The sequence below is a fragment of the Catharus ustulatus genome, chromosome 1 (genome assembly GCF_009819885.2).
Source record: "Catharus ustulatus isolate bCatUst1 chromosome 1, bCatUst1.pri.v2, whole genome shotgun sequence".
Taxonomy (NCBI): Eukaryota; Metazoa; Chordata; class Aves; order Passeriformes; family Turdidae; genus Catharus; species Catharus ustulatus.
This window is the reverse complement of record NC_046221.1, coordinates 57,091,621-57,105,495: the sequence shown is the minus strand read 5'-3', so window position 1 is coordinate 57,105,495 and position 13,875 is coordinate 57,091,621. Positions and strand designations below refer to the sequence as shown.

The window sequence follows — 13,875 nt, the reverse complement described above, 5'->3', positions numbered from 1 at the left end:
TATGTGCAAAGTTTATTCCATCTGGAAGGAATGTAATGATTATGGATCTGAAGCAAAACTGAGAATCTCCTACACTGCAGTTTATTAGGTCACTTTGGAGAGAGAAAAATCAACATATACTGTAGATACATTTGGTTGGAAGGATGAGGGTGCCTGTACAGGTTAGTCAAATCCTGAATATCTCACTTTCTTAATTGTAGCCTTTAATCTGTATTAATGCATTAGTAGATAATGCTTGTCCTTAAATGACCTTTACATTGAATTGAATATTGCACTGGAAAACTTCAAAGTCTGGTTGAAGACAAAATATGTAATAAAACTCTGTGATTCCGAGCCTGCAAGAGACCAGCTCTTCTGTTTGACCACACCCGTTAGTAGCAGGGAAATACTTCAAACTTGTAAACTAAGACCTGTGTATGGTCACCTAGTGTCTCCCTGATTCTGTAAATGAGAAAATGGAAGGGAGAGGAAGGAATGACACTTGAAAAGCAATCTCTTAAAAAATTGTTAATTATATGTTTCTAAGCTTTGTTTTAAAATACTGGCTTGTCTTTTCCTGGTGTTATGTTTAAGACTTCACAAGAAGGTGTCTTTGGTCTGCACTGATCCCATCTGGTCCCAAAGTTTCATTCAACCTCCACATGAAGCTGCTTGCTCCTGTGTCAGCCTTGGGAGGGAGCTCAGAAGAGTGTTCTGCTACAATGCCATGGGAGAGAGCTGCCTGTTGTGCTGACAAACACATAACTTACAGAAATACTGTATCTAGCCTTTATACAAGGATACCATAATTCCAAAATCTTAAGCAAACTGTTTGATGATGCCAGTTGAATCAATCAGCCTCTTGCTCTCTATGACCAAGAACAGTTAGAATGCATGCAAAAATTTAAGTCACTTTAAATCCTGCTCTAGAAGTTGCCAATATATATTGACTATCTCATAACCTTCGATTGTTCCCCTCATGAGTCATAGTTGCATGCTTTTAGGGATGCTACTATTCAAGTTTATGACTCAAAAGGCAGTGCTGTCTTGAAAGATACTTCAAATCCAGTGGTATCTAACATCTGATATTCCCAATGAAAAGGGATTTTAAGTATCTTTTCTTGGTCTAGGATCAAAGTTGGAAAAGTGCTGAGTCTTAAGGTCCTATAACATCCGTTTGAAAGTGTGAGGTGGTGATGCATGCAGGACCTTGAGATCTGCCTTTGAACATGCATATGTTGATGTCATGTACTAAATATCATTCAATGGGAATTTACAGATTATTTTCTTGGAAATCCTCAAGTTTTTGCAGCACACTGAAAAAGCTGCACCTTTGAATGCTTACAATCTTTCTCTTCCTTTTTCATTAATAAGATGTCAAATAATTTTTTGCTTGGTATTTGTTTCTTGTCTTCACCAAATGATGTGCTATTGCTCAGGATACCTCATGGGAGTAGCAGGTTAACTCGATTGTACTCTGAAAAATCTTATCAGAAAGCCTCATTCTTCAGAAAAAATCGGAAGAGGAAAAGGACTTTTGCCTTGTGTGTGTAGTGCCTTTTATTGCACTAATGTGAAATGATTCGATGTGATGGACAGCAGTTTATCAAAACAAAATCTCATTAAAATCTGTCTGCACTTTGCCCTTACTCTGCTCTGTATAATAAGATTGTGAAGCTTTCTGTGACCAGACAGTAACCTGTGGTAACCTGTAGTGTGTGTACATTTATGAGTGATGAATAAAACCATTGTCACCCTTAAATGTTGGCATCAATATTGTGTTAGTAACATTTGGAAGTTTCTGCTTTGTCAGCAGCAATGACTGGCAAATAATCAGCTGTTTTGTAATGGGAAGCCTAAAATAGCAGCTGAAGACATTTGATTTAAGCTTCATGGAAAAAGACACTGCTGCATTTATTATGATACCATTTTTGTTGTGTAAGGATGACATGATTGTTATTTTAGCTTTTTAGACATACAGTGCAATTAAGAATAATCAGTTTTCCCACACATTCCACAAAGCAAGTGAAGCACACATGCTAATAGCCAGGCCCTTAAATTTAGAGTGACTTCCGCTGCTGCATGGGCAGCCAGTGGGTACAGATGCATGTTTCACAGTGATGGGCAGCTATTGTGTGACTGTAGCCTTCTTACAGAGATGTGTGTCTCAACAGAAGCTGCTGATAAATAATAAACTCCCTAAGATTTGCCCATATTTGCCCATATACATTTTGGAGTATGTAAATATAAGTGTAAATGTAAATATACATTTGGGAGTGCTGGGAAGGGGGATCTGTATGTATGAAATATACTGTAGGCTTTGTAAGCTGTAGCAGGCATCCAGACAAGAAGTTTGGAAGATGCACAAAATAATTCTGATTTGTGTTTACAGGAAGTAGTAGGTGCTTGCACCAATAAAAATTGTGCTGTGTTATATATGCACACTGATACATGCAGTGTTTGACCCATAATCTGTTTGACTTGCATGAGGCTTGTTTTTTAACATCAGCAAAGACAAATCAAGATTTGGGCAGGGTGTTCAGAAAACTAAAGTTAGTAAGTTTATAGTGACAGTTTTAGTTCATAATTATTCCCACTAAAGGCCATTTACTGGAGGGAGAGTTTTACATATTCTTTTACCAGGGTCTGCCATTATTGTTTTAGACAGAGGTCTTTATGAACAGATTTAGCTAAGAAATGTTTGTGTGTTCACATATAAACCTTATTTGGTGTTCTTTTCTCCAATCTTTTCTGTGCTTACTGCTCTTCTCAGTGTTAGTATGTAGTACCTTTATATTATGCATGTTACTGAAGTTTTACTGTATTGGGACCGAATCAGTGGTACTTTCTTGCATGCTTGGGACTCATTGTTTGTTGAACTTTATCTTTGCTTGCTATCTTAGACTGAACTACTTAATTAAATGTGTGAAAAATAAATTGCTAAACCTTATAATTGGACAATACTATTTACCATGAACTGAAACACAGAAAGAGCAAAGGTGATATTGTAACTATGATGTACGGTTAACTGCATTTCAGAGGACATGATTGTCCACATACAATTTTAAAACTTTGACTATACCAGATGGTAAAAGAGTCTTTGTGTCTATATGAAAAATTGCAAGTTGAGATAGCATATTGGTCTCAGTGAAGAAGAATAAGCCACAGTGGCATGAGAAGAATTTTAAAGTGTTTCCATTCCAGAACTTATATTAATGTGTTATTTTACCAAAATTTATTGTAAAAATTCACATCTTTAAATGAAAACATGATAGCTCATTAAAAAAAAGAAAAAAAAATAAAGAAAGGTTTATAGGAATGGAAGATTGATTAGTTTTGCTCTCTGCAAGAAAGGATTGCAAGACCTTGCCACCATTAGTGCACCAGCCTATTCTGGCCTTTTACACTGAAGTCAAATAAATGGTGAAAGAGTTTTTCCCAAATGTTTGCAAAAATTGGGCTGGTACTATGTATGACAGAGACTGCAGTATTCACCTTTGTATAAGAGAGAGGTGTGGAGAAAAGAGGAGTTGCATTATCCAATTTTGGAAGATGCTCTAACACAATGGTAAAAATTGAGGATGTTGCCAATTACAGATTTTCTTTTTTCCAGTGAAAATCTAAGTGAGATGGTTTATAGTGAAATGAAAGCTGTTATGTCCTACCCAGTTCAAGGTTATTTTCACCATGAAATGTGGCACTAAGGCCACTGTAATGAGGCCAAAAGTAAAAATCAGAAAAGGAGTTCCATTTCCTCCATAGGATGTATCTTGAGACCACTGACCAAGGTGACAGCCTTATCTTCTGCTGTAAAGATGCAGTTGAGCCCTTTCATTTTCATGGGAGTTCCTAATTTGTAGTTGCTATTTGGCAATTATTTTGTTCGTGTGTTTGGTCAAGATATGTGATATTTCAGAGCAGCTGTCTGCTCTGAAACAGGCTAAGAGTGAAGCTGAATAAATACCTCTTGGCAAGTAAACATTATCATGGTAATCCTTCTCAGTCCTGTGAAAGTTTCAGGGTGGCTCATGACACATTTTTAGCAAAAAAACTATTAACAAAGATAACTTCTCAACTCTAGAAAAAAAATTCATAAAGGGCCTCATTCATCTTTGTGGATGGATAACTTTGAGCCACTTTTGTAGAACAAGAGATTGGATCTGAATGAAAATGTTTAAGGAAGTAATTTGAATGTTATTGACTAAGTTTCATTTCAAAGATGTGCTAATATTTTATAGTTTAGTTGCAGCTTATCACCTGTCTTTGTTCTTTCAGGCGTTTAAGACCAAGGATGGCTACATCGTGGTGGGAGCTGGAAATGATCATCAGTTTGTCACTTTGTGCAAGGTGTGTTAGGCAAGAGTATAGAAATGTGTCATAGGTTTTGTTTTTGCTGTGGTTTTGATTTTTTTTTGGTATGGAAATAAGTGGTGAGTATAAATTCTAACCCTGTGGCTCTGGCTGATCATCTAAGGGACTAATATGGGGTCTATGTATGTCACATAAGTCATACTGGTACCTTCTTTCAGGAAGAAATGCGACAATGTTTCTCCATGAAATATATGTTAAAGTATTAACAAGGCAAAGTTAGAGGTTTGTTCTGCTACTTGAATCAGTACCCAAGCACACTGTCCTTTTGAGCACATACCATGTGCTGATCTGTGCTCACTGAGAAACTTGTGGACTTCTTAGAAAAGAAATGGTACAGGACTCTGGGCTGATTTTGGAGTGGTGCAGAGATATGATGTTGAAGAACAAGCTTAAAAAAATGTTCTAAAGAAAATGTATCAACACACCAAATAAAAGACCCCAGTAACATGTAAGATGGGACAAGACAATTTTTGCATTCAGCATTTGACAACATTTTTAAAAATTACAATTCTAGCTAATTTACAGTAAATTCACGAATACAAGCCGCACTGAGTATAAGCCGCATCTCTGGGTGTTGGCAAATATTTCGGGTTTTGTCCATAGATAAGCCGCACACGAATATAAGCCGCTCTGTCGTTCGCAGCGAGGACCCGCGTGCAATTAGTAACAGAACCGCGGGAGGGCGGGGCTTACTGGCTGAGCTAAGGCTGTGCAGGCTCGGCCCGTAGGGGCTGCTGACGGGGCCAGGTGCTCCAGCCCGGTGCTGCCGCTCGGGGCCGGCCGCCGCTGCCACTGGGCTCGGTCACCCCGGGTCGGCGCTGCCCCGCGGTGGCAGGCAGGGATGGAGCTTCCCCCGCTCCTACGGCAGCGGCGGCGGGCGGGGACGGAGCTTTCCCACGCCCGTGGCGCCGGCGGCGGGCACGGACAAAGCACCCCGCCTCCTCCCCAAGCCGCGGCAATGGCGGCGCGCACTTCCCGCCCCCCCCCCGGGCCGCGGCAATGGCGGCGCGCGCTTCCATTCGCCTCCCCGTGCCGCGGCAATGGCGGCGCGCACTTCCCCCCCACTCCCCGGGCCTCGGCAATGGCTGCGCAGGGCTCCCGTCGGCTCCCGGAGCCGCGGCAATGGCGGCGCGCCCCCCCCCGTCGGCTCCCCGAGCCGCGGCAATGGCGGCGCCCCCCCCCCCGTCGGCTCCCCGAGCCGCGGCAATGGCGGCGCCCCCCCCCCGTCGGCTCCCCGAGCCGCGGCAATGGCGGCGCTTCCCCCCCGTCGGCTCCCGGGGCCGCGGCAATGGCGGCGCGGCCCCTCCGCGTCCTCCCCGAGCCGCGGCAATGGCGGCGCGCCCCCCCGTCGGCTCCCGGGGCCGCGGCAATGGCGGCGCCCCCCGCCCCCCCCCCCCACCTCTCCTCCCCGAACCGCGGCAATGGCGGCGCCCCCCCCCCCCCCCCCCCGTCCTCCCCTGGGCTGCAGCAGAGGAGGGAAGAAGAGAGCTCTCCCGCCTCTCTCCCCGCCCCCCGTGCTGCCTGCAGGGAGCCAGGGCAACACGGTAACACTGTAACAATTGCGAAATGCCGGCTTTTACTGGCCGGTGCTTGGCTCGGCACTCTGGCTGGCACGTCTGGGGTTGTAAATGTCAGAAAATTATTAATATATTAGCCGCACCCGACTATTAGCCGCACTTCCGGGTTTCCACCAAAATTTTTTTCAAATTGCTGCGGCTTGTATTCGTGAAATTACTGTAGCTATTTTTCTCTAGGAACTTGGATACTTAACATAAACTAATGACACTCAGGAATCTGAGCATTATTTTCCTCCATTTGTTCATGTCAGATATTTCTCATTTCTGTGGAAGTTCACTACTAATAACTGGAATATGTAGTAAGAGAACAGTGCTCTTTTGAGTCTCTTTAAGTACAGTTTGGGGTATGTATCCCCACCTCTCTGTGTGGAGGGGTTCTGCTTTCATTTACTTGAATTGGCTCTTAACCTCTTCAAAATTTGCTCAGTGGGTTTTCTTCATTAAGGTGTCTGACCACTACAGTCATCATTATCTTAATATGAATGAAGACTAATAGCTGAATAAGTGTCTGCCTGGCACAACTCAGTTTTGTCAAAAGACTCATTATCTCATAAAGGAAATCTTTCCAGCGTCCCACAACATAGCTGTGAATGTCTTCTTGGTGCTTTATCACCTAAATTGAAGAATTATGTAGCAAATGCTTGTCATCCTGCCATCCTTGAGTACAACAGAGCTGAAGATCTATCTCAGTAGGTTCTGACATCTTGATATGAGCAAGCAGGCACTAAATCTTTAGACCATGCACTTTACCTGACTTTAGGATGCAGCTGAGAGAATTTGTGTGACTTGTTGCTGCATTTTCTCTCTGTGATCATTAAGGAGTGAATGGAACCCCAGAAGATGAGACAAGATTTTAATGGTTTTGCGTTACCCTAGAATGTAAGGATAAAAATTGAGAGAATATTAGCCCTGGTCTGCAAACTGTTGGGTTTTTTTTTTTTATCCTTATAAATATGTTCTGGTGTACCTACATAATAACAAGAGATACAAAGCACGGAAAAACTAGAATTGCTTGCATTTCAAAGGGATTAAAATAGCAGAAAAAATAGTTCAAGTTTTGAGTAATTGTTAGGTTATTCTTTATACCAGTTATCATATTTGTTTCTAAAAAGAATGCTTTTTACCCTTATCATGATATTGTAGTTATGGATTTGGGCTGTTACATTGCCCAGAAATGAAACGGTGAGGGAGTCAGTGGAATGCTGGAATGAATACTTGTTAGAGATATGCTTTGTGCTAAGTCAAAGGTGATTTGGAACTTACAACACTATGAAGAGGGAAAGTCAATAAAGGAAAAGAACTTTATTGCAGGAAGGCCTGCAACACCCTAGTGAACTTTAGTAAATACAGAGGCAACTAATTCAACTAATTAGAGAATCTTTCTGAGCTGGGTTGGTGCTGAAAATACAGGCTGTATGGAAGCTGTGCCCTGAAGACACTCACTCTAAAGATGTAACAGCTGGCTCAAGCTGTCAACAATTGCAAACATTCTGCTTCAACTGTTTCTTTTCAAGCAAGCAGAAAGGAAAATCTGGAATAATTCTCTGTGATATTTTCAAAATTAATGACAACTAAGTGTAGCTTGTTTGAGGACTTGGATAATTGCAGAAAAACTTTGTAACACTGCTGGCTGAAATGCTTATGGTCAAGTGTTACAAGAGCACATCCTGACCTGTGGCTGATTTGGTCTGATTAGGAATGCTGAGTGAGAGAGTACAGCAAGGAAGAATGCAAACAGATTTGCTAATGTTGCAAGACAAAACACAGAGAGCATAAGCTCTAAGTGTGGATGTAGAACTTGAACAAAGCCTCAAATAGAGAATACCATTTTCATTCCAAATGTTCACAGTGAAATATAGAAAATAAATTGGCAACATGATGCAGAAAGATGAATGGTGCATTAATGAATAACTTCTCAAGTGTGCATTTGTTAGTCACAAAAAAATTGAGAAGAACATATGTAGACATGCAGCTTTGCACCAGATGGACATTAAGTTAAAGCTGAAATCAGTAACATTAATTAAAACAGTAGAGTGAGCAACTCCATATGATCCTTTCTCATCTAACTCATCAAATGGAACCATAGCTTTCTGATTAATTTCTTGTTTTTTAAAGCTCACATAGATATTCACTATCATTTAGTTTGAACAACCTTAGAGGATTTTTTTTTCTAAAGCAGTGATTTGTAACTCCAATATAGCAGTGTTAAAAAAGGGGGTAATTTTTAAGTGGTGCTAGTAGTATTTATTAGCATCCACATAGAAAAACTGAGCTATTTTCTAATGCCAATTATGATATGTTGTGATTTCCATAAACTAGATTATGTAAATGCAGAAGGAAAAGAAAATATGCTGTTAATTAAATATTGATGTAAGATACTAGATTGATGTTTTGTGTTACCTTGCAGATAAAAAATATTCAGAAAAGTTTTGTAACATCACCATTGTTCTAGCATAACTTACAGATACCTTGTTTCCATGCTTAATTTTATCACTCTAGGTGAAAATTATGTCAAAGATGACTATCTGTTTTTAATATCTCTAAATACCTGTTGAAAGAATATCTGTTTTGCTAATACTTTTATGTCATCAACAGCTATTCACTTGTAAAGGAATCTGCATCCTTATTCACTCCAGCAAAGTCAGGAGACATTAAATGATTGTGGCCTTGGTCTAAACCAGTTTCAGAGGAATTCGTAGAATGTTATGTTTGAAGCAAATATCAGAGAGATTGACACTAACTTATGCATCAGTTACATGTGGTAATACACAGGCATATGGATTCAAGGAGCTACTGAACATGTTAATAAATCATAAATCCATTGATGATTGCTAAATATATAGAAAACACCTTCAACTCAGAAAGGTCCTACTCAAAAGAAAACTGGAACTTGGATGAATACTAAAGAAGTTTTTTATGTACTGGCCCTGCTTTTAAACTCTTCCTAAGCATCAGACAACAGGCAGAGACAGAATGATGGGCTGTAGGAACTTCAGGTTTGAGACTGCATTTTTTTGGTAAGCCATCTTAGAAATAGCCCTATTAAAAAATGTAGCATGCTTAGAATGATTATAAGACTAATAATAAGAAAAAATAAGCTCTAGTGTGTGTTAGTGAGTAAAAATACATGAAGAATATGTGATTTCTTCATGAAATTTTCATAAGATTCTATGCTGCCTCTTCTCTGTAGCTGATGCAATTGTTGTATATTTTGAAATCACATGTAATTATGTTTATTTATGTTCTATAGAAAGTAATTGTGGCACAAACAGGTAAATTATATTTATTTTCCACACAGTTGCTTTTTCTAATGAATGCCTGTACAAAATTCCAAGACTCGTTCTGCATATATAATTATTTCCTTTATGACATTGTTTTCACATATTGTTTAAACTTCTAATGTGGGAAGTGGAAGTTACACATCGAAGACATTTTTCTCCTTTCTTAGATCTACACCACCACTTTTTTATTAATTCTTTTGTCAAAAAAAAGTAATAAAGAAGACCAATGTTTCAATAGAAAAAGACTTTTAAATTTTTTTTTTTTCTTTTTGACAGAGATTGAAATGGAAAGAAATAATCTTAGACATATATTTTTTTCATCCAGCATAATAAGTATAGACATATTTCTTATTCTGTGATATATAAATTAGTGCAGGATAATCCCATAGATGTATCCATCCCCAAGTTAATAACTTACTTTTTTAGTGTTCTGTGGTAAGGATTTCTTCTGGCTAACTCTGAAAGCTGTTAGCTAAGGTTTGGATCTTCAGTCTGATTTCTCTCTTTTTCCTTTACTTGTTATGTAACATTAGCAGAAGGCTTTTTACCAAAAGGAGTAATAGTTAATTTTTTGTTTATTTATATTAAAAGATTGATGACAAGTAGTGGTTATTGGAAATCAGAGATTTTTTAAAATCAGTAATTATTTTGTTAGCTATATATATACATATATATATAACTCCTATGAAGCACATTTCTTACTTAACTTTATTTTTACTTAGATCTTGAATTTGCCTGAAGTTAATAAAGATTCCAGATACAAAACTAATACACTCAGAGTCCAGAACAGAAAAGAACTTATTGACATATTATCAACCCGGTAAGTTAATAAAAAGTGAAGAATCTACATTTAATCTGTTAATTTAAATATTAATGTATAACAAACTCTCATCATATGAAAACTCTATTTTACTCTTCTTAGATACTCTAGTTTTTATAATAGGTATTGTGAAAGATTACTAATGTTAGGTAGTCTGCCTTTTGCACACAGACTGTAGTGTGAAATAAAGAAGCCAGACCACAGATTCAAGTTTTCAGAAACCATGTTAACTTCTTTTTAACATTATCTTGAATTTTAGTGAAACCAGTGCTTTCTGCTTTCCTGGATGAATGCAGCACCTAGAAAAACTGCTTGGAGCACCATTTGCTTTTGCTGTGGGATTTTAAAGTTTTCAATGAGTGTTTCTGTATCCAGGGGAGCTCCACTTGCTGTTACTCCCTTACTGCTGATTCTGTATTGTGGTACTCTGTGCCACAAATTCTCCCTGGGCCATTCCTTTGGAAATCAAAAGGATACATGTTTAGTTTCCTGTTTGGAAATCATCAAATTAAATAATTAATATTTTGTTAAAGAGAAAACTCAAAAAACCTTTTATTTGGGAGATTGAAATCGCTTAGTTACCTTCCTCATTCTGTTTGAGAAGGCCTTATATCTGCAGAGTGCTCTTCTGTTTAATGTAGGCGATGATAAATTTACGTAATGAAAGAAAAATCTAATCTAAGTGTAAATCTTCCCAAAGGTGGCTTTGGCTGCACCTCAAACTTCTGGGGATGAGCAGAAGAGTCTGTGAATTCTTCAAGTCATACTATCATGTTGACACTTGGCAAGTATTAGTCTTTGTCAACAAATGCATCACAGTTATCACTGAGACAATTTTACTGGGGCCTTTAGAAGCATTGTCAGATGTCTCCCATTTTCATTCCATCCAAGAAAAAGAGCTTTAGTAGCACATACATATGCCCCACTCTTAACTCCACACATTTTTTAGATATTGAGAAACAGAGTTGTGAGTCATTAAAGAGTGTGGAGAGTTATTTTATCTCTTCCAGTTGCATTTGTATTTTTGTATCTGTCTTACCTGTCCATCTTCAGGTGTCCTGGCCTGGTGAAAAAACAAAGTACCAGGTGACTTTGTATTTTTGAATAATTATGGTGCAAATGTCCTTGATTAACTTTTGGAACTCTTCTTTTACCTTCCTGTATCAAATGGATTGTGATAGCGCAGACGAGGCCACTCTTGCTGTAAGTTCTGAGCCCCTGAAAGGCCATAATTTATCTTTAGACCTAGTTTTGACCTGTCATATTCTTGATGCTTAGCTTCAGTTTCAAAGTTGGTTCATGTTAACTTATTACTTGGACTTCATTTAGTATGGCATTTGTCTGATGCACTCAGGTACCTTGTGAGAAGGCTATTTTGCCATCCATAGATCAGTTACTTGATAGCTTATTGCTTCTGGTTAATGTTGGATGTTGTAATTTTTTTCCTATGGGCAATGTCTGAACAAGAACATAAAGTTCAAGGAACAGCTGTTCTTTGAGTTGCCAGAATTACAATTTGTTTTTATGTCTGTAGTAATTAGTTAATCAAATTACATTACTGCTCTTCTAATTACTGCCTTTTTTAAAATCAATTTGTGTCCTGTTTTATTATTATAATTTAGGCTGAGTTTCTGCATATTAAGTGCAAGTATGTAAATGTCTACACACTTTTGGAGTAGACATTTCTAAAGTATTCTATTATGTCATATTATTGTGAGTTCATCTGGCAATCAGTTATAAAACAGATATAACAAACACCTTTGGTATTCTAATGGAAGTTGAATATGTTTCCACACACATTCCATGGTAACTTTGCTTTCATTCACTAATGCACAGGTTTTTGTAAAATTATATGTGGTTTATTTTTGAAGTTACTTGGAGAATTACATTAATAGCTTCTCAGGGCTGAAAAATGTCAACCCTTGAGAAATGAAGGGAAATGACAAAATAGTAATGATAGAATTTCACTGAAAAATACCTTAGTTTACCCACTGATTGCTTGATAGTATTACAGCTTCCAGCACATGGAAGATATAACCCTAAGGTACATTACTTGTACAAAAACACCTGCAGACCCTTCCATTCACTCACTGTATGTGCACTGCTGTCCACCTTGAAATGAATTTGTGGAGATATGAGCTGGAGCAGCTTAGAAGAAATATTCTTAAACATGGATTTTCTCAGTCTAGCAAATGAGGTACAGTCGTTTGAAGTACAGTACTTTTGTTGAATCACTACTTTTCCCCCCAAACTCTCCTGCTGCCATTTCCAGTTTATACACCCTTCCTGTTCCACTAAGTCATTGGTATTTAAGCAGCATGTATGGCTGATGCTCGGTGCTCTGCAGTTGCTTACATATAGTATTGCTGTTGCACAGCAGATACAAGCTTACATTATTTTCAAGCCTTTGATGCTCTTATAATCCTAATAAGTCAAGGTTCCAGCAGAGCCTAGAGCAGGCTTCCATTGACCTATGTACCCTGTTTCCTCACCCTTATCCTTTTTGAACTACTTCTGGAGCTATGTTTCACCTTTTCTTTTAAATTTTTTCTTAATTTTCAAAATTAATTACCTGCAATTAATTTCTAATTTCTGAGCATTCAGTAAGTGCAAAAAGATGTTTTTTTTACTTCCTCCTCTTAAGAAAAAGGGTTTTCCAGGCTTTGTATAGGAATAGAAGGAGGTGTTCAGACCTACAGGGTCAGTAACTCTCTGAAGTCTTGAGCATTTAATTTGCTTCATGTGTGGAGCTGAAATTTTTGAAAGCATCTGAACTCTGAATACCAAGGAGACACTTTATGGCTTTCATTTGATAGAGCAAAAAACTGAGCAACTGAGACTTTTGTCACAATTTTATTTCTAGGTGTGTGCACAAAGGAAACATCGGGACAATTGGTCTAAGTTAAGGAATGTTGTTTTTTTTAAGGAAAAAGTTCTCTCTTGGGAATTCTTGACTCAAGCGACCTCTAATTTAGACCAATAATTCTGCTCACCACCTGTGGTAACCATGCCAGATTTCAAGGCAGTTAGGTAACCATGGGAATTATGCAGCACTTAGAAGAAATTGACCTTTAAATAGAAGACTTTTCAGAAGGGTGTGAAATGATGTATTCATCAAAGTCAGATCTACTGAACTGAGTGAGACTACAAGATGGGGATGAACATGGCTTCAGACATATATGTAACTTGAAGCAACATCTCTGAAAGGTGAGAATTGCACCATTCATTTCAGGAAGAATTTTGTCATCCTCTTTCTTCTCTGACAGAAGTGAACAGTGAAGCATGCCTGTCCTGAACTCTTCAATCCAGCTTGGTCTCTGTAAATCTCAATTCCCTCTGTAGGGCACAAATGAAAGATAGAGAGGGAGAGCAAATAAGGAAGGATAAGTTCACATATCTGAAGAGAATTTCAGATCTCAATAAAAGTGATGGGGAGGAAAACCACTGTGGAGTGGTATGCTGCTTCTAAGAGAGCCTGCTCTCATACTGAAGCAAGAGGAGTGATTACAGAAAACAGTTCCATCTTGAGACATGGAGTGTTTTTCACTTCCATAGTCTATGGGGAAATGAGTAAAATGTTTCAAGAACCACCGGTTCATAGGATATTCACAGGGAAGAAGGATATAGGCCTGTGGGGCACTTTGAACTTGTTTTGCCACTGGTGGTGTTGTCCCTTTCCCATGTCTGGTCCTCATCCTTCTATGCTGGTTTTTTCCTGTTCCCATCATCTTCCTCCACTTCCTACAAGCCCCCTTCCCTCTCTTCATCTTATTGCCTCTTTCTCCTCCCACTACTGACATTTGCAGATCTACTCTTCGGTTAAAAAAAGAAAAAAAAAAGTATTGGT

At 38.7% G+C, this 13,875-nt stretch overlaps 1 protein-coding gene across 12 annotated transcripts in view; it reads left to right on the top strand.

Annotated features, from left to right (window-relative positions):
- Positions 1 to 13,875, top strand: part of SUGCT (succinyl-CoA:glutarate-CoA transferase) — a 348,238-nt gene that overhangs the window by 123,466 nt on the left and 210,897 nt on the right. For 11 of the 12 annotated variants that reach the window (XR_004418442.2, XR_004418449.2, XR_004418448.2 and 8 more), the window contains 2 exons: positions 4,255 to 4,326; positions 9,931 to 10,028. The exons of the other annotated variant lie outside the window; for it this stretch is intronic. Coding sequence is in view for 8 of the 11 variants with exons in the window: in XM_033064621.1 (XP_032920512.1) it covers positions 4,255 to 4,326; positions 9,931 to 10,028 (170 nt within the window). In the remaining 3 variants the exon portion in view is untranslated. The remainder of the gene's footprint in view (positions 1 to 4,254; positions 4,327 to 9,930; positions 10,029 to 13,875) is intronic. 12 annotated transcript variants of the gene reach the window in all.